Here is a 22,253-nt window from a genome sequence, read left to right as displayed (position 1 = left end):
GAGAAAAACCGATAAAAAGGGGGGGATGACGATGTAAGGAGGTCACATCGTCACACAGTAATGCTCACATGGCTGCTTTGGCGGCAGAAATTGGTGTGTTGACAGTACTAACTAGAGCGAATCGTTTCTGGTCGAAACAACTAATCTATAGTGTATATATATGTCGATAAGGATTAACTTGAACGCCCGGGGAGTAACGACGAATCGATACGATTATCATAACAATCGATCGAAACGAGGAGTCGCCTGTATGTGGGGGCTTTAATATAGTAGAAAAGAAATAAAATAGGAATGTTCTACCCTTATCTTAGTTACAAGTTATAAGTAGAACATTTTATCGAAGGCGACACCCTGGGGCATCGTGTCCCAGTTTCAACTCAGCAATTTTCCCTTGAGATAGCTAGGCTTATTCGTGGTGCTACCGCCTTGGTTACTGATGGCTTCAGCGAGCCAAACGATAGCTTCAACAACCAAAATGGCAACCAAGGTTAGTTTCATTGTTTTTGTACGTAGAGCTGTTCTCGGTCCGAAGATTTTCAGACTGTGCCGCAATATAATAAATAACGCACACACCCACAGTCCCGCACTAGGGAAGCCCTGTATCACGGGGGCCATACAAATATTTCTCGGAATCGAACCCGGGACCTTTGCGTGTCAGACCAGCATGGTCACTGTTCGGCCACAGAGACAGTTATATGCAGAATGTAGCAATATATGCACCCTAGCCCTGGTCGTATTTTCTCTCATCTTGAAAGAGAGAGTTCAGGCCATAACTTGCTAACTTATGTCCCAATAAGACGGGCGCAGTGGCAGTTCATCTCAGACCTTTGCGATTTAAAACTTTAAGGCTGAGTTATCAAGTAAACATGCAGTCAATCAGTTGATATTGGCAGCCTTAGTGGTAGGTACTGCAACTGTTATGGGTAGGCGTGTAGCTTACCACCAGTCGTACGACCGACTTGTTCATCCCAGTCAATTTATATCTCAGGGTGATGAGTGAAGCAGAAGTGCCCTTAAGATCTCTGCGATTTAAAGTGGCACTGCAACTGTTATAGAATAGGCGTGTCGCTTACCACCAGAATCACGACTTGTCCGTTCCCTCACTTGATATTATAAAAAAAATGTGAGGGACACTGCCACTGCGCCCATCACCCTGAGACATAAGTTGAAAAGTTCGATGTGCCTGTCATTTCAGAGCACCCTTACCCTTCAAGACCGGAACGCAGTAATACTCACATTACTGCTTGGCGGCAGGAATAGGTAAGGCAGTACTTCCCTGAGCGAACACTTTCACAAGGAATTCTAGGTAGTGCTACCTTAAACCTTCCCTAGTGCGGGGCTATCAATATATAACTAAATGATTATAACTAAATGATATATAGTATAACTAAATGATTTTTGGGTTTATTCTATTACCGATGAAAGATTCGGTTACACGCAGTTGAACGTACAGCGCGGCAATTAAGCATAATACCTACCAACTAATGTATCACTGCTAAGATTTCTGGATGAATTCCAGAGTTTCGCTGGTGCCTACTAATTACACATTAAGTTTTAGTGCCAGCCTTAGTTTGATGGTACTAAGACCCCGAAATGTCGGAGCCTGCAACTATACGAAGTCATAGAACACCTAACACAGTAAAATAGGAAACAAAACAAAAACAAAGCTACGGTCGTTAAGTACGAATGAGCTACCATTTATTGACGTTAATTGAATTTAGTATCTAACCAACCCCTTTTCGTTCAATGTGACTGTTTTTATTGCAACAAGGGTGGATACTATGGCAATTATCGATGTCGTGACATCCCACTTCTGTATGAGATAAAAACTATCTTTTTCGGATCTAAAATTATTTAATTAAGATAATATACAGGTAAGGTAAAAATGACAATAAAAGCTAAATATTTCTCAGGGTCCGGGAATCGAACCCGGGACCTCTGCGTGTCACAGTCCATGACACGAGTTGATTTACGTTAAATAACTGTTTTAACAACATATTAAGGGTTCTCTTGGACTAGGACAAGACCTTTTATTTGTTAGGGTTGCCTCACATTGCCGCTATCGCAATGCGACGCTGCATTAAAATGAGCAATGCAAGATAAACTTTATCCTCTACAAGATTAAGCAACATTTCATTAAACAAAAAATGAAAACGAAGCTACAGTAAGTGGCGACGGGCTGCGGCGGGTTGCGGCGGCCGGCAACGGGCGCATTTTATAAAATGCAATGTACTTGAAGAAGATATTCTTTACTAAACAAAGTACACATTTCTTCTAAAAAAGAGTAAAGCCGCGGTGCATAGCGTAGCTCTGCAGTTTAATGAAATGTTGCCTTCTTGTAGCGAATAATGTTTGTGTTGCATTTGCTTGTGTTAATGCCGCGTCGCGCCCAGTCGTGTCGCGCAGGCCGGCGGCGTCAAAATGGAGCAAACCCTAAAAGTTAATAGACAAACTCATTCTAAATATTGCCGCGTATTATATATAGAATAAATTTCATGGAAACACGATACATAAAAGAAATAGAATATTAAATTTATGTAATTTAATTAAACGTATTCTAAAACAACAAAACCAAACGACGTTAGCTTAGAAATTATTATCATTATATAACGTATGTTCCTAAAAAGGACGGTATAATTATATTTTCACGGAAAAACCGTTGAAAAACCTTACATTTTGTTTTAAAAACAAGTAAATCAAAGACTGAACAAAAGTTCACAAAATTATTAAAAGGAGGTTGACAGTCGTGTGGAGTGTGTATTTATTTAAATAATTTGGGTTACTACATATACCAGAAACAGACGGTCTGTCCAGATCTGTACTCAACAGACCGAAGAATAGGCTGCAGGACCTTATGTAAATTTCATTGTTTTGTTAAAATATTGTTTTCCCCACAATGCTCCTTTCCTCCCAGTCGTTGGCGAGTTCCCACCAATTTATCTCAAGCCCGTGGAGAACGACGACGTTAGCCCACATCTCGAGTTGCACTCGTCCTAAGTGACGTGCCCAATCCTATTTAAGGCCTGGCTTGTTTTGCTCTACAAGTCGGCAACGCCAGAAATCGAGCGCAGCATTGTATTGTGTACTTAGTCAATGTGTTTTTCAATACCAAGCGATCATTACAATGATAGGATGAATGATGGGCACTGCCACTGCGCCCGTCACTCTGTGACAAAGTTGACAGGTGTCAGTGGCAGTGCCTCACATGGGACTTGGGAGTGCACATGGGGCTTCCCATGTGCCTGTAATTGCATAATTATCTTTACCCTCCAAAGCCAAAACATAGTAATGCTTACATTACTGCTTGGAGGATTTTGATTTTGGACTCAACGGCCATTTTTGCGTACCACGATTTCATAAACGGTTTATTTTTATTTGCGTAATGTCTATACATTATTTACTAAACAAATTTAATACTTTTTAGTAGCAGTAGAGCTTGTGAAAGAGTTCGTCCAGGGTAGTACTGTAAGTACTGCCATTTTACTCATTTCTGCCGCCAAGCAGTAATGTGAGCATTACTGCGTTCCGGTTTAGAAGAATAAAGGTGCTGGTGAAATTACAGGCACACGGGGCTTGTCAACTCATGCCTCAGGGAGGCGGGCGCAATGTCAATGCCCATAAGATCTTTGCGATTTAAAGCTCTGAATGGCACTGCTACTGTTATGGATAGGCGTGTCGCTTACCATCAGGCGCACGAATTGTTCCTTCCGTCACTTGGTATTATAAAAAAATCCATGACACTTACAAAACGTGCCCATGTTCTAGCTGAATTTTGTAGCCAATTACAAACAAGAACAAAAAGAAAATCGCCTCTATTTGAACATCGAACGTACTGTTAGCTGATCTCTAACGAACCAGCATCCGAATTTCGAAATCCTTTTCATCATAAGAACTGACAGGCTTTCAAACTACCCACAATGGAACTAAAGTTTCATTTTTCGAGAGTCCTTTTATTTGAACTTTGGAAAGCGAAGGGCATTCGTTACCCAAAAAATTTGGGACGAGTTAATTAAATCGAAAGTTTTTTCATTTTTTCCCTCCGCTTTTTCTCTTTTAGGGTTCAACTGTCAAGGGTTGTGGAAAAATGGCAAATCATTGTTTGATAATAAAATAATTTCTCTTAGAGCATGGATTTATTTATAAAGTACTTAAGATATTAGTTATTAAAAATGTGTAATTAGTATAGCCTCCATCGAGAATCAAATAGAGTTATTTTCAACTTCTCGTTCGTTATTTACGTCACGTATGAAACTAAAAATACTTTTTTCCTTTTTTTAACCGACTTCAAAAAAAGGAGGAGATTCTCAATTCGACTATATGTTTTTTTTTGTATGTATGTTACGCGATATGTTACGGTATTTGTGAACTGATTTTGATGATTCTTTTTTTTTGTTGGAAAGAGGGTACCTCTATAGTGGCCCCATTTAATTTTAAAGAAAATCATCTACCTCTAAGGGTGGTTGTTCACGCATGAAGATTCATTTTTATAAATAGCGCCTAAATTTTATTATAAGAAGCAATTATTTTAATGGTTGATTTTGCTATTCTCCAATTCAAGGCGTTTTTCTCTCTCGACATACTTTGAGTAGTGAGGACCGATTTTTATTATCTCCGGGGTCAAGTTCCGTATAGTGTCGAACTAAGGGATGAATCCGGGTTTGCACACTTTCCAGTAACCGATTTCAATAAAACTTGGCAAATAGATGTAGTTCCACGTATTTTTGAGGTCGATTTTTTAGTAGTCTGTACTGAGATTATTGTACTATCAAGTGACGGGACGAACAAGTGGTAAGCTACACGCCTGTCCTTAACAGTTGCAGTGTCACTCAGAGCTTTAAATCGCAAAGATATGACAGGCACTACAACTGCGCCTGTCACCCTGAGACAAAAGTTGACAAGCGCCTGTAATTTCACCAGCACCCTTACCCTAGAAAACCGAAACGCAATAATGCTCGCATTACTGCTTGGCGGCAGAAGTAGGTAAGGTAGCCGTATATATATAATAATAATAATAATAATATTTATTTTTCTCTCAGCAAAAACATAGAAACTTAAGGTATAAAGTTACAGGGTTCACTTAAATCTAAATTGTGAGAGACAGGATCCTAAACTAGGGTACCCCCTGTGTCTTAGGTCTCTTGGCCTCCCCTCTTGATTGAACAGCTTTGGTAACAATATTAAAAATGTGATTCACTGAAATTACTTTAACAATATATAAGTTTTATAAAGTTTTATATCTACATTTATACATAGATACATTGGAGTTTAGCTTTTTATATCGTCTCTTGTTACTGCTTTGGGTGGGTGTGATTCTCGCATCTCCCATGACACAGTCAGTCGGGTACAAGGAATTAAGTCAAGAACCGTCGAACGATACGTGCCGTCGATCGTTTTTCATTTATACTGCAAGCGACATAGCACATAAATCCAACCGGCTTAAATTGTTAGCGAGGTCGGAATTAACCCGTTTTGCGGATTAAATTTTGGAATTATTTCAGTGGCGGCCACATCCCACATGTCAGTAATCTCATGTGCCAGATCAAGATACTTCCATTTTATTATTATTACTATTGTTAGCAAGGCTTTTCCATCCCTCTGGAGCCTTACATCACGGAGTTAAGCAATTTTATCTATTGTGATACCCTAATTACATCTCGGAGCCAAAACCCACAGAATTAAAGGGCAATGGAATTTTGTTACCTATTGTTATAAGTCCTAAACGTCATCTAAATAAATTGGCTGTTTTTTTTATATGGTTGAGTAAAGGAGTACATTAGGATTATTAAAAGTCGATATTACCTCAGCTCGAATATTTTTTTTGTTGTATATCGTTATACGCGGTCTATTTAGTTCAGCTGATATAAAAATCATTAGTAAATAAATGATAGATACAGCGGTTTTCCTGTAAAATTTCGAAAAGGACTTGTGCCGAATTAGTATGGTATTAGAGAAAAATTTAACCAGCCTCAATTTTTTTGCTAGTCATAAGCTTTTGCTAGATAAAGAGCTTAGCTGTCATTTAAAAAATATTGTGACCTGCGTTTTTTATTTATTTATTTAAAACAAAAGTGTGGTAGATATGTGAAATTAACTCCAGCAACACTGCGATATTAAAAAAAGTCCAAAAAGCAGCAACACTTATACGCTAAAATATTGAAAATCATAATTCTAATTAAATTGCAACAAGAATAACTTTGACATCTGATCTGTCAATATTTTTTTATGGCATTGGCCAGTGGCTCAATAGGCAAAAAATTACATAAAAATCCGTTCCGTTTCATGGGATTGCGTTCCGTTTTTACGTAGTATTAAAAAACCCTAACGATTTTCTGGAAATTGAAGGTCGAAAATAATTTGTTTTTAATTCAGACTTCTAGATTTTGAAAGCTCTATACATATGAAACCAACTAATAGCCTGGCTAAATTTTGCATTTATTTTAGTACCACTAAAGGAACAACTCCTTTGTGTTCTTTTTCTATCGTGAGGTTATAGGTTTGAGGTTACATCGACTCTTAAATATCACATTTAATTGTGCGAAGGCAGGAGGAGCCATCTATTAATGCAAAAAAGTTTTACTGTGGATATTTTACTTTACTGGAAACAAGCTCATCCCACCTTAGAGTAACAAAATGTACTAACATCTATCGACAATGAATTCGGGTTCAGACGATACAATTATATACATATGTCATCTCTCGAGGTGCATCTGAACCCGGGGCTAGATAGGACTCAAATTTAATTATTCTTGACAAGCAACCAGTCCCGGAACCACACGATACTCGCATTTGGGCTCATTCGGGTTCCGTTGCAACTTTAAACCGACCCCGGGTTCAGATGCTACAAACCCCCTGTTAAGGACTGGCAAGTCGCTTACCAGCAGCGCACGACTTATTCATCTCGTCGCTTGATACAATAAAAGTAATATTGTAAGATTTCATAGAGAAGGGTGGAGTACTAAATCATGAAACAATTGTTTGCACTAAAGCATTAAACCACCCTCTTATGGGTATAATTACAAAAGGCTTGCTTGCTAGAAGTTATTTCATAATTATATGTATATTGTAACCAATAATTTTTATTAAATATATAATAAAGAAAATGCCTTTTTAAATTGTAATGTAAAGAAAAATGCACAAAAAAGATGCCTAAAATACAGGTACACATTTACTTAGTTTAAACATCGCAACTACTCTATTAGGTTCAAAGATTAAAATGTATAGCTTTACTATGAAGGTTGCATAATTAAAGTTCCTTTATTTTTTGTTTATTTAAATACTATTATAGCTTCATTTACATGTGTATACGTCTATTGTATTAAGTTATAACATAACTTTTTCATGAAAAAACAGACCTAAAAAGTTCGTGAAATTACACCTATTTGACAAGTTTTATTAAAATCGGTTACTGCATAGTGCGCGAAACCGGACCTTTCCAACTAAAAAGAATGATCGAAATACAGTCAAATGAAGAACTTCCTCCCTATTTTGAAGTCGGTTAAAAATAAACTTATCTTATCTTAATTGAAATTAAATTAAAAGTCTATAAAAATAATTACGCGGTGTTGTTATTAATAATACAAATTAAGGCTTTTAATAGGTAATTAATTGCATACAAACGAACACTATACCTAGTTACTGACTGAATAGGCACTGGAATGATGTGATAATTTTATATTTAACACACCTTTGAGAAAGTCTAGAAAATGCCACACCTCACGAATGGCTTCGCTTGCTATTTCTTAATGCAAAAGAAGGGATAAGACCGTTTGCGCACTCCGGTTCATATCATTACGAATCCGAGAAATGACGGTCCAAATTATCACAGGTGTCCGAAGTGTTATTTTATCTCTAGGTGTACAAACGACATTAGTATTTTCTCGAATTGTACTTAATGCACAGGCGACAGCCGAAGTACGTCGGATTTTTCTAGATTTGTATAGTCTCGGATCAGGGGGTCTACTCTCGAACTCCGTCCGACATCCGTCCGAAACAATTACTGTCAAATAAGTAATATTCGGCAAAATTAAAAGACAAGTATCAAGTATGAAGCTTCATTCGCATCACGCGTCTTTTCATTTGGTCAAGTATTGCTTATTTGGCAGTAATTGTTTCGGACGGAAATCGAGAGTAGACCCCTAGGAACGAAAACGAATCGGATGCAGTGCACAGACGCACACTACTCTTCGTGTTTTCCGAAAATAACCATTTAAGGTGTTGAACTATTCACTACAGGCATTTTAGACAGAAAAACTCTGTGTTTACGTCGATATAACTCTCCATCGCACGCAGTGGTTGGCTAGGTCAAAACCAGTGTGAACGAATAAATAAATAACTATATTTTGACTATGTACGTTTCTTTAGCGCATTACTGATATCTGATAATTTCCTGTACTGTAAACGTACGTCAATATGGCCTTATGTAGCGGGAGTTAAATCCCTCGACGTCCCGTTCCCGTCTGTGGGAGCCGGTTCTTAGGTTGCGATTCCACAAGAGACGCGCTAAGTAGCTAGGTGGTGTGAGGATACGTAGCGGCGTAGTGAAACGGTGTGATGGTTTCCACCAACCCTAACGAGGCGGTGCGAGGATGCGTAGCGGACTTTTTAAGCTCTGTACGAGTGGGGTGCGGCGTGGCGGGGTGAACGGAGGCGACGGCGAGCTCGCTTACTTCGCAGACATTCCTCCCTCGCCAGCGTCGCAGATATTTCTCCCTTTGCACAAATACTTAGCTCCGCTAGTCCTTTTTCATCAGAGCTACGCTAGCCAGGCAAATGAAGTAATCCTATTGGTGGATTTTATCCTCGCACACTGCATAGCTACCTCGCACATCTCTGGTGAAAACGCAACCTTAAACTCGGGTGGCTAACTATTGAATTGTTTTAGTCCCTCGATATACAATATATATACCCATTATGTACTATATCTACTCATCTGAAGTAATAATAATCTCAGTACAGAGTACTAAAAAACCGACCTCAAAAGTCATTCATCCCCTAGTTTGCTTAAATGGGACCATATCTTTCCAACAAAAAAAGAATCATCGAAATTGGTTCACAAATCGGAGTTATCGCGTAACATACATTCAAAACAAAGAAGATACATTCGAATTGAGGATCTCCTCCTTTTTTTAAGTTGGTTAAAAGATGAACTTACGGTAAAACATCGTAAAAAAAAAGCGAAGTCAGAAGAAAACATGTAGGTGAGAGGTTATCATAAAATTTATAAACTTGGACTATGTACTTAACCTCAATTCTATATTTTATAATTGAGACGTTTTACGAACATTGCTTTAGTATGCGAAAAATCACGCAATGGTGAAATACGTTAAGTCATATAGTTTGTTCTTTATTTAGCATATTTTTCATCCCTCTTGCTCGTAAACAATGTCATAACATGCAGGCAAAGTCGACCGTAATGTCCTTAATTATGCACACCGGCTTTTTCATTACATTATCGCCCTATGGACTTTTTACGTCAATATTAAGCAAAAAGTTTTTATAATCGAAAAATTTTAACGTATATTTCGCATAAACAGGAAGCATAAAAATTAATCACTAAATTTATTCTGTGAATTCAAATTCTGCAGTATTTTTAGAATTTGGAAATTATTTATTTTATATTAATACAATGTGGCTGCCATGCGTCTTTGCCTTTTCTAACATTTTTGTTTGAGTTATGTTATCGAGTTCTTAGGTTTTCGCGATTGTTACACATAGGAAATGAAACTATTTTTCCGGATTTAAATCGCGTATATTTGTTTTTTCAAACAAACCGACGTTTCGGGCCCTTTACAGGTCCCATGGTCACGGTTGACAGAGTTACTGATACAGTACTAATTAATATGTTTTAGTTTATTCTAATTTATATTAATAATTAATAATAAATTGAATTTAATAAAAATTCATTCAATAAAATAATTTGTAAACTTAATGTAGCGTAAATTGGAATATTTTCTTTGTAAAAAAAATAAGGTATTTAATTAATAACTATTGTAACTATAGTGAAAAAATAAGGTGGTTTGCATCAATATTAGACATAACTGGTTGAAGACTGTACCACCTCAGTCAACCGTGACCATGGGACCTGGGCCCGAAACGTCGGTTTGTTTGAAAAAACAAATATACGCGATTTAAATCCGGAAAAATAGTTTCATTTCCTTTGAGTTATGTTGCCTATGGAAGAATAGCTGGCAATCTCTCTCAAAAAAAAAAACAAAAATCCCGCCATTTGTAAAATTCGTGAATATTGTGTTGTGAAGCGATATGTATAGACAAGAAATAAAATATCGTTGTATCTATTTCCTCGCAAATGTAAAGAAAAACATTGTTACATACAAAGGGCGGTAACAATTACAAACTCGAGCCATTAAAGCCCTCAGCCTTCGGCTTCGGGTTTCTAACAGACTCTCGTTAATAGTTTACCGCCCTTAATTCACAATGCACTATTATTTGACCTGAATACCGATTTTATGAGCCTAATTAAGAGCCTTATTCCTTTTAAAACACGCTGTAGTAAAATTGCCACTTAAAGTTATAAGAAAACTTGCGTTAGAAAGACTATACCAGACTATACCCACAAGATCCCCTCTGTAGAGGGACACCCATGTACAGTCAATGAGACGTATTTAAGATAACACTGTCTTATTTAATTAATAGATTCAGGCGAGAGGCGAAACACGTGTCGGGTATATTTTTGGTGGTGGTTTGTGACTGTAGTTGTGCTTGTGTTATTTATTTTATTAATTGTGTGCGGAGGGAGGGTGGGATAATTAACTGTATGAAAAAATATTCAACACAAGCGCAGCTATTTTGCACGATTTAACTTTCACTGGGTTCGCGGTGTAGTAGATTATTTTACTTAGATTTTTGTTAACTGTCTTATTTCTCAATATTTTAGGAACCGAGTTCTGATTTCTGAGGCTACACATTGGAAATAAAAGTATGTAACCTGCTGACAGAGCTATATAATGATATAAATATGAAAAATAGTTTAGGGCATAATAAATTATTGCAATTGATACTATTTTTTCAGGTCTAAATCGCGTATGTTTGTTTTTTTTTCTTTTAAACAAACCAACGTTTTGAACCCTGCTTTATACCTACAGAAAGGGGTCCCTGTAGTAAAGTAGTGACTGGTAAAAAGTCAACCTGTATATGGGTTGATAAAGTTATGATATCATCAGCTTTCACGCATCCACTGCTGGACATAAGCCTCCCCTTGAGCACGCCAACTCTCCCAGTTTTGTGCCGCCCGCTGCCGGCCACCTTTCTCAGGTCGTCCATCTGCTTTTGCCGCACTACGTTTTCCCTGACGTGGTCGCCATTCCAGAACAAGTCTACTCCATCGGCGATCAACCCTCCTGCAGACATGTCTGGCCCACTGTCATTTAAGCTTCCTGGTTTTGCGAGGTATATCGGTCACTTTTGTTCTCGGACGTATGACCTCGTTAGGGATTCGGTCCATCACGGAAACCACAAGCATAGCTCACTCCATCGCACGCTGAGCGACCTTGAATTTGTGGACAAGGCTTGTTGTTAATGTGAACGTCTCGGCTGCATAGGACATATAACTGGTAGAACGCACTGGTTAAATGCCTTAGTTTTTAGCCTTTATTGAAATTGACGACCTGAAGACGTGGCTAAGCTTCCCAAATGCTGCCCAGCCCAAACGAATTCTTCTGTTAAAAATTGCGATATGTTGTAAAACTTATGATAACACACTGTACATAATGCACAATGTGCCTGAATAATAGAACAAAAAATAGGAACCGTCCGCCCGTCCCTCCGGTCCATCATCATTCATCATGAGGGGTGTTATGTGTGTCAAGAGAAAGGCTTAGTGTCAAGAATGCAGCTGCGAAAAAATAAATAGTGTGAATTCAAGTGAATCACTTGAGATCATAGCCAAGAACGTATTACAAAGAACTTTACTACTTCTTGCACATGGCAGAAGAAATACGTACTTACTTTATTGCTTAATACAACGGTTAAACGACAAATGATAAAGTGAACAAAACAAAGATTAATTCAAAAACTATGAAACACAAGCGGATTTTCTTACCTAAACCACATAACCTATGGTTTTACCACGAACTTGACAGTTTTAACTCAATACGTACACTTTTCTATTTAAAACAGATAAATAACGTGAGGTCCGAAATTGCATGTAACAAGCAAAACAGCGCGTCACGTGACAAATTTGTCAATTGTTACCATCCCGCTCGCTCAATTTGAACCAGACTTTTAGAAAGGAAAAGGTCATTTATCGTTCTACCTTAACGTTCCTTTTAAAAGTGTAAATACAAGTCATTTAAAAAATATATAGATATATTAGCTTCCAAACATTTTGTCACCGAATTACATTATATACCACGTAATTAGGCGAGTTACCCTAGATGTGGTTTACAGAGACACAATGTATCTACATGACTTTATAATAAGAGATTCTCACACCAGTCTGATTAAGGCATGCAAATTTGTATTAAATTTAATATTTACACAAAATAAACATTGATGTCATTAAAATATTTTAATCACCAATTTACATTTCATATACCAAACTATATTATTTTTTTCCTCGAAAGAATGCTTATAGGGCGGTGAAAAGGGCAGATATCAGACGTCATAGTGGTCGACGAACGGTTGGCGGCCCAAATACCGATGAAGGGACAAAGTGGAAAAAGACCTCCACGCCTTGCACGCAAACAACTGGGAGGAGATCGCGCGCGTGCGCCAACTCCTATAGGAGGCCAAGACCCATTTCGGATCGCTGAACCAACGGAGTAAGTAAGTATATTATTATTTTTGCGATCAAAGTATTCTTGAACGGAAACTGCTATGCGGATAATCTTCTTCGGAACTCTATAGTTGGCATGTTTTAAATTCAGGCGGTTACGCATCATACTTTTTTCTTTATTTATTAGAGGGATTATTCTTAATAGAATATAATATATAATAATAATACCCACACTAAGGAAAACCCTGCGTCGCGGGTGTCATAAACACACACATAGACAACCACAAATTGTACTCAAAGTCACGAGAGAAATAAATGTAGGACATACAAATACTTTGGGACCTCTGCGAGGCAGTCCAGCATGGTAATCGTTCGGCCACGGAGGCAGTTTAATGCCATCCCCATAGGAACATAGCACCACTTAAACACACTACATACCAAATACTAATAATTGTCTACATTTTATACATTTTTGTACCATGCAGTACAGCGCTCTGGCGACTTTGGCTGTAGGGTTGGCCAGCATGCTGTTACACACAACCACACTTAGTACTGGCAAGTTGAATTTGATGCCCAGCGGAAGCCTCTCAAGCTCGTTCCGGACACATTCCACGAGGACGTGGTATACGTCCTTCCTCTTGTTACAAGTAGAGCAGTTGGAAGACGTTGTTATGACAACTCCCTTCAGGTGGGAGAAATTTTTTAATGGGATATGGCCCGAGCGAATCCGGAAAGCTGTTATGATTTCGTATCTGCTCATGTTTGCTGCATCAATCCAACGGTAGTTGAGGAGGCCATGCCTGGTATTGTTTTATACCAGACACCCTTTGTAACAGATCTCTCGTCGTAGTTTTCCTTCCAAAGTTTCTCACACTACATACATTTTTTTATACACATAGGAAAGCAATTACGCAAATACACTTCGTTTTTCATTTTAACTGGTACAGTACGTCGATTTAGCCTTATATTGAATGATAGCTAATGACAACAAAGAAGAGTTTTGTTTTAGAAAGGTACATACATTCAATATAACAACTAGGGACTGTCAGTAAATTTTTAAAAAAGAGGTCGCCCCCATATAAAAATGCCATAAGCTAATAAAGCTTTCCAACCGTAGGGCTATACTTTTGGTTTAATATGTGTCAATCTCATATTACACATCAGTATCGTATTACACATACAAATACAAAAAGGTAGACATGGCGCACGTGAAACCAAGCTATCATACTTTCATAACTAATATACTATCATAGTATCGTAACACATAATGAAATTCAGAAAACACGATTTGAAAGTTCAAAAAATTCATGAACAGAACCAATATTTTTTTAGTGTCGTATAAACGAGACTAAAAAAATCCCATTATTTGCGATAGGATCTATTCGGTATTTTAAATAAAATAAAAGTGATCTCCATCTCACCTTATGGAAAGTGACGAAGAGGTCAACGATGACGCATGCACACTTAAATAAAGCCTATTCACTCTCGTTTTGAAAAGGCCCAATTTGTAGCGTTCGGAGAATAAATGCAGAAGAAAAAATATCTGCAGGCAGGGAATTACACTCTCTAGACGTTCACATATAATTATTCATTTTCAAATCGTGTTTAGTCAATACCACCATTTTTAAGTTACGACAATATTATGGTTTCATATGCGAATAGGAAGATTGGTGGAGGAAAATGTTCTCTTTTGAAAACTGACTAAGACCTTTTTATTACTAAGGATGAGATTTATTAAACGGACTTTAACTGAGACTAAGTAAAGATGGCGATCTAAGCAAGTTTTTTGTATTTATAAAAAGAACTTTCCATAAGTTTAAATAATAAATTAAATTAAACTTTAAGTTTACTACGTAATAATTATTAATATATAACAAACTAGTGTAACTTTTTGTACCTCATTATATGAGTAATAAATACACACACACACACACGCGCGCGCGCACTCACACATATAAAAATCAACCACACACACACACACACACATACACACATAGTATTGGTTAGAGTAACCCATTGATGTTGTTTTTTTTTCTCTCTCTTATTTTTTCCTGTTTTTTTTTACCTACTATATGTATAATAATATTGAATTATTAAATAATATAGAGTAACGATTTCAAAATTTTATAGTTGTTTTCTAGGCCCTCGTTGCTTTTAAGCCCACCTAAGATCTTAGGGCCAAGGAGGTGGCTGAAAAATAGCGCTGTCTGCGAAAACAACGGTTTCAGGCCACACAAGCTAAGACACCTCCTTTTGCCCTCTGACATGTTTGGCGTACCGTTTATTGGCTGTTTATGTTTTGGCTTAACATGTTATTTATGTCAAAAAGTGTCATTATGGCAATAAAGGATATTTGTATTTGTATTTGATATTTGTATTAGTGGAGTAAATTCACAAAAAAAAATTTGGTAGTTTCTTGCGTAAACTTAGACTTTGTATCAGTAGAGGTCCTTGGGAAAGAGTTCTTCCATTGACGTATGGCAATACTTCCTTTAGTAAACTGACTTGCTCTTGACTACAGCAGGAGTAGAGTTCATCCAAGGAAGCAATGCCACCTTAGCTATTTCTGCCTGCAAGCATTAATGTGAGCATTGTTGTGTCCCGATTTTGAACCTTGCAATTTAAAGCTCCGAGTGAAACTGGAACTGCTATGGATAGGCGGGTCACGTGATACCATATAATCAAAAATCAAAATTATCTTTATTTCGTCGGTAAGCAAATTACACTTGTATTCGCACATTTACACAATTTTTAAAACCATGCTGTCTTGTCGTTTATATAATCCCTAACAGAATAATATCCTCTCTTTAGTAGAGTTGCCTTTACATGATTTTTGAACTTATCAAAGGATAAATCCAAAACAGCTTTTGGAATCTTATTATAATACTGAATTCCTTTCCCTACAAAAGAACCGAGAACCCTCTGAAGTCTTAACTTCGGTACAACGAGCTTCCATTTATGTCTAGTATTAAAATTATTTACGTCACTCCGTTTATTATACAATTCATTATTCAAACGCACAAAAAGAATACAATTGAAAATCAATTGTGTTGCAGTGGTCAATACGCCAATTTCCTTAAAAATCTCTCTAAGTGAGGTACGTGAGCTTAATTTATATATCACTCTAACCGTACACTTCTGCAAAATAAAAATTGTTTCTATATTTGAATCGGCGCCCTACAATACAATACTGTATGACATTATACTGTGAAAGTAACTAAATAAAAAAGCAAGTTCGTTTTTAGCCGACTTCAAAAAAGTAGGAGGTCCTCAATTCAACTGTGTTATTTTGTGTGTGTTACGCAAATATTCTGGCATTTGAGAACCGATTTTGATGGTTATTTTTTGTTGGTTAGAGGGTACCATCAGTATTGGTCCATTTCAACTTTTTACGGGTGGCAAACTAGGGTATGAATCCGGTTTCGCGCACTTTCCGGTAACCATTGTAAAGTTTGAAGTCGGTCCTTTTTTTGATAATAAATATTATCTAAATCTCAGCTACACTTACTACAAAGCAAAAATTAATCTATGTCAATTCTTGACAAAACGTAACAGTGCTGTCAAGTTTGTTATTACTAGCTAAGCGATGACAGCGTGTTTTCAAACAAACCAGTACATCCGCTCTGCCAACTACAACTGACATATTGTCGGCTAAATTCGAAAACCACGTAACTCCGTTTTTGGACAAAATCTCCTTTTACATTTTAAGAGCACTATTGGGCAATTAAAGTTTTGTAAGAGGTTTACGAAGCGAATGAGGGTGAAGAAAGACGTTTAGAGTTTCCAAATGTTCAACGGCGTTTATTGCCGTAGTTGTATGATCGACATAAGCGACGTAATCGCGCTTATGCTCGATCTCAGCTCACCGTTGCACCCGGTGGAAGTGACAGCCGGCGGTAGGTGGCAAGGAACGACGATTCTATGAGCTTTCGTCCAAGTATCCCCGGTGGGAGTACTGGAGTGCCACTCATAAGCCCTATGATTCGATACAACATTTTTTTTGTGAAGGACTTTTGCAGTTTGCCGCTGATGGCCTTGACTGCGCCATCGAATAAGAGGACAAGCTGAAGGCTCATAACCCGTAAAATTAACTAAAAACTACACTTAAAACTAAGTCGCAGGCCTGAGGGCGCCCAAGTGGGCACGGACCTCGGCTCAGCGAATTTGCGATCTGGTTGATGTTCAAAATAACGAGAGTCATAAGGTCATTGAGGACTTCCATTGGCCGATGGGTCCTTCGTACTTGGTGGGGATGTTCCCTCAGGGGTCGTAGTTTGATGCAGCCACCACGAGGACGTTGGTGCGGTGAGGAGCAGAGTCGAAGTATTTCCTCGATGCCTATTTCATGAATTGGGCTGTTGTGGGGAGCCGTAAATCCATGCGGAGGTTAGCGTTGCACAGGTACAACGGGGTCCGTCGTACCTATCTGGAGCAAAGCAATTGCTTTTTGCAACCTAAATGGTAATTTAGTTAACACTTCGATAGCGCGTACTATTTTGATCCCAACACAATCTAGCAGCAAGGCGAGGCTACTAACATTTCTTGTACGTGGTGTTACAGCTTAAAATATAATTTGTAGACCCGTTTTTAGTTACGAAGTAAAGGTACAATCATAGATTGTAATAATATTATAATTATTTCTAGTAATTTTGTTGTTTATGTCTACTTAAAGTTTTACATCAATGGCAGTTACAAGGTTTGCGAATTTAGCCGACGATGTGTTTTTCCAACGTTATACCAATGATTTGCCCTGTTATTGACGTAAAAATTTGTTTGTATGAAAAAAAGACACGTATTCCACAAAATAATGTAATTTGTGACATCCCTCGCTTTTAAATTACTACAGATCAAAGAGCAGGAAAATTTTCCATTATTTTTTTTTTGCAAACTCTGAAACACGTTATTAGCAATCAATTACAATATAAGTAATCTATTACAGTTAATACATTGGATTATTTAATGAAATTTGGACATTCCATTTTGAAAAACTATTTATAGGCAAGTGTAACAAATAACTAAACCAAATAACCTTGTGTTCGTGCGTTGTGTTCTTAGGTTGTTGGAATTGTTATACAAGAAACAAAACAATTTTTCCATACTAAATCGCGTATATTTGTTTTTTCAAACAAAGCAACAACGTTTCGGGCAAGTATGAAGTTGCAGCAATAGAGCACCTTGTGAAAAAGTTCGTTCAGGAAAGCCTACTGCCCCCTTACCTATTCCTGCCACCAAGCAGTAATATGTGTGTTCCGATTCTGAAGGGTAAGGGTGCTGGTGAAATTACAGGCACATGAGACTTGTCAATTTATGTGTCAGTTTTAGAGATCTGAGTGGCACTGCAACTGTTATGTACAGGCGTGTCGCTTACCATCAGGCGCACGACTTGTTCATCCCGTCACTTCGTATCATAAACAAGGGTCCGAAAACTGTACTATGAGTACTAGAGCAACGGAATTCACTCTTGAGTACTACTCAGAAAACGGAGAACAGAACTAATTTAGAAAAGTTAATTTCCCAAGTTGGTCCTACCGAGAATCGAATCCAGGACCTCCCCATCCACCACCTTCACCTCGAACTAAACAACAAGCCAAGCAAGTCAAGCCAACTTTTTTAACGTTTTGGATTCTTTACAGGTTCCATACTCACGGCTAACTATAAAGAACCCAATGCGTTTGGTTAGTTTTATACGCGAAGTCCGAAAAATAGTGTCGTTTCATATAAATAAAATGGTCCTTAACTAGAAAATTGTCTGTACTATAAGAAAGACTACTGTAGCTGACTATATCAATAGGGTTCGGTAACAGTTGGAGTGTGAGCAAGACCAAAGGAAATGTATTTACAGTTTGTTTGAATAACAATACACTGTAATAACGAAAACAGAAACAATAGTGACAAATAGCAAGAAAAAGGCACCAAAAACAAGTACATTTCAGTTAAAAAAGACTATACAAAAAAGATTTATAGCGTCTGCTGCGATTCGCTACAACTATCCTAGAATCACCAGTCTTTAATCCGTTAAAAAAATTAATTTAATAGTAACCTAGTTTAATGAAAAACAGACACACCCTTGGCCCCAATCTTAGCTGATGTTAAGCAACGACGCTAGATGACGGTACGCAATTGTCTAAAAAATGTCTATTCACTCTTGAACGCCTTGAATAACTTGGGTTATCGGTAGTAGGTTATCTGTAGTTTTCGTTAAACATAGATGACGGTAATGTATACCTCTCCTTTACTGTACACTCGGTATCCTAAGATGCCCAACCACCAACGTTTTGATTATGAAACCCATTACGCGTTTAACAGAAAAGTGAAATGAGATTTAAACGTCACGTGTTAAAGATTAAATTTGTTTAACACTTTTGTTAAAAAACGCTGTATAATCATTTACTTAGTTTAATTATTTTTCTTTTTTCAGTTGCAATAACTATCAGATTATACCTACTCAATTTGGGTATAATAAAAAAAAATAAAAGGGCAACACTAAAAGATATTAGTGAGGTTGTTAAAAAAAATAGGAGGCGAGAGGGAAGCGAATGAACGGACAAAAAGTTATTATCGGAAAATGTATGCTTTTACGGGTTTTAAGGGATTACATACCGGATTACAATTAATATGTGCTTTTGCCTTATTGTTTCATTTTAAAATTACATGCTTATACTTTCAATCACACTTAAGATAACTCAGAGGGGCATCAACTGTACGTATTAGGAAAGAGGCAACAAAACACTTCGTGAGAATGGATGGCATGCATTGGCACATATAACGACATAAAGATGGAGTCTTTCGGACATTTTTAGGAAGTTATTATTTATAGGAAATGGAACTATTTTTCCGCACTTAAATTCATACATTTGTTTTTCAAACAAACCAACGTTTCGGGCCCTTTACAGGTCCCATGGTCACGGTTGACGCTTGACCTGTAAAGGGCCCGAAACGTTGGTTTGTTTGGAAAAACAAATATACGCAATTTAAATCCGGAAAAATAGTTTCATTTCCTATGTGTAACAATCGCGAAAACATTAGAACTCGATAAGTTATTATTTACCTCACAAAATCAACCAAATACCTGACGAGATAATATTATCCAACGTAACATAAGTCAATCATCCGATAATTGGTCGATATGGGAATATAGACCAAGCATATTCAGGCATACTAAGGGCTATTCGTCCTCTTACATTATGCACATAGCCCAGGAATGGAATTTCCTGCCTGCGACTGTGTTTCCGAGCACATACAACCCGAGTATCTTTAAGGTACGACTGAGTAGGCATTTTTTCTGGGCTAGCTCGTTCCATCGCAGACCCTATCTTTGCTCCAGAGCTAGGTAGTTAATAATTTCAATACCGAAATGCAGTAATGCAAATCAGTTTACTTTAAAAAAACACCACTCATTGAATAACTACATTTAGTAATAACTTCTCATCTATGTAATTATGTATTAAAGGGCTAAATTGTGTTATTTATAATAAGAAGAAACTCTACGTGGCCTGGAAGACGGCTGCTAACAACGAAGCAAACTACGACGTAGAAAGCGACGACGACCTGGACGGCTTTGCCAAAAAGTGTTCCAGAAAGGACCGAAAAAGGAAACCAGTGTAGCCTCAACCCTACAAGGAACGATAATGGAAAAATGTTCCAGCCTTCTTTTTAATTATGATAAATGAATTAAAAAAAGACTTTTTTCCAATTAAAAAAAGAACAAATATTTAAAATAGGATGCTTATGTTTAAATTACAATTTCACTTCAGATTTGTTGAATATATTTTGAGAACTATCTATCCGTTGTCGAAACAAAATGAGCCTTTAAAAGTTTTTAACAAGAGTAATAAATAAGTTACACGAAATGTTTTCCCTAAAGTTTTATTAATAACACTTACCTCCAAATAACACCAGGATAACAGCAGTAAAAACAAAGAATTTTCCATCGAACATTTTTGCAGAATCCAAAAAAATCACTTTTCCACACTCGTTCAAACTTTGTAAATGAATGATCGTAATTTTTCCGCGCTAAGTTTAATATTCGTACAGTTAAAGTTGTCCAAAATAGAACTGGCCGCAGAAAACTGAGACTATTTTACATTTTTATTAAAAAAGGAGATTACATAGGTTTGAAAACAAATTCTGTTTCGGAATTTAAATACGAATTTCGCGTACCGTTTGACGTGTGCCTACGCGAGCGGTCGGAGGAGAACTGAAGGAAAGCAACCTGAAGGGAGGAACACCAACATTTTCTCGTTAAGATACATGCTAAACGTTTCCTGTAGTACGATTGTGACTCGCTGGCAATAATTACACACATTTTAAAGATATTTTTGTACTCTGTGACAATATTTCACGCTCGTTCATAACGATTCATTTGGGAGTATTCAAATAACAATCGTCTTTTCAAATAACGTTTTAAATCGTATCACGGCGCATCGTTTTATTGGTCCCGAGATTATAATCCACATGAGACCATATCGGGTTTGAGGCTACTACGTTCAAAATTAATAGTAACAAAGTATAACAAATTCATGTTTTGAAATGACATTGTTTTGTCCTTAAAAGTACTGTGTTATTAAATAGCTTTCTGATAGTGTACATCTTTACTCCTTTTTGATGGAAATGATATATTTTTGGCTATATAACGTATATATATTTATAAAGCTGTTTTTTCTTAAATATATTTTACGCACGAACTCCACTTAAGATTATATAATACGTAATATGTTTCGAAAACAAGGTATCAGGGGTGCTTGGGGGGTTTTGGGGAGGGAGGAGTAAGCAAAACATGTTATTATGTGAAATTACGGCTCTCACTACGGATGCTGCAGAGTGCCTTTGCCCAACAATGGGACAGCTTAAGTAGAGTGTAACAATAATAATAATAAAACTAGGGACTGTCCCGTGTGCGAAGAGTACCAGAGCAACGGATATCAATCTGGAGCACATCCCACAACGCCCAGAATCAACATAGTTAAGTTTTAGTCGCAGTAGTGCAAAAGTACTGCCACTTTTCCGCTTCCAAGCAATAATGTGAGCATTACTTCGTTTCGGTTTAGAATGGTAAGGGTGAAAGTACAGGCACAGGGACTGGTCAATTTATGTCTTAGGGTGACGGGCGCAGTGGCAGTGCCCATAAGACCTTTGCGATTTAAGGCTCTGAATAGAACTACAACTGTCATGGATAGACGTGTCGCTTACGACTTGTTTGTCCCGTCACTTGGTATCATTAAAAAAATCCCTAAATTGGTCCTATCGGGAATCGAACACATGACCTCTACATGCAGCGTCCACTGTGCAAACCGTTGGGACATCATAAATAAATTAATAATTAAAACTTTTTTTACAAATAAAATCGTCCTCAAATGCGAAATTACATATATTTCCTAAGTTTTATAGAAATAGGTTGACGGAAAGGGGTGAAATCCAATAAACAAATTTTCCACCCTTAGAAGTGGAATAATTTCTTCAAATTTTGAAAGGGACTACTATGAAGGTACTTATTCCCTTTGTAACAAAAAAGAATCAATAA

At 37.3% G+C, this 22,253-nt stretch overlaps 1 protein-coding gene across 1 annotated transcript in view; it reads right to left on the bottom strand.

The window, feature by feature from the left end:
• LOC113240433 overlaps positions 1-20,908 on the bottom strand; it is a 227,729-nt gene extending 206,821 nt beyond the window's left edge. Inside the window, exon 1 of the mRNA XM_026477732.1 lies at positions 20,617-20,908. Within this exon, the coding sequence (XP_026333517.1) occupies positions 20,617-20,671 (55 nt within the window). The 5' untranslated portion in view covers positions 20,672-20,908. The remainder of the gene's footprint in view (positions 1-20,616) is intronic.
• Positions 20,909-22,253: the final 1,345 nt, after the last annotated feature.

This window comes from Hyposmocoma kahamanoa, unplaced genomic scaffold (genome assembly GCF_003589595.1).
Source record: "Hyposmocoma kahamanoa isolate Upper Pololo Valley unplaced genomic scaffold, ASM358959v1 138, whole genome shotgun sequence".
NCBI classification, from domain to species: Eukaryota; Metazoa; Arthropoda; class Insecta; order Lepidoptera; family Cosmopterigidae; genus Hyposmocoma; species Hyposmocoma kahamanoa.
The sequence above is the reverse complement of the archived record's forward strand: the minus strand, read 5'-3'. Positions and strand labels throughout refer to the sequence as shown.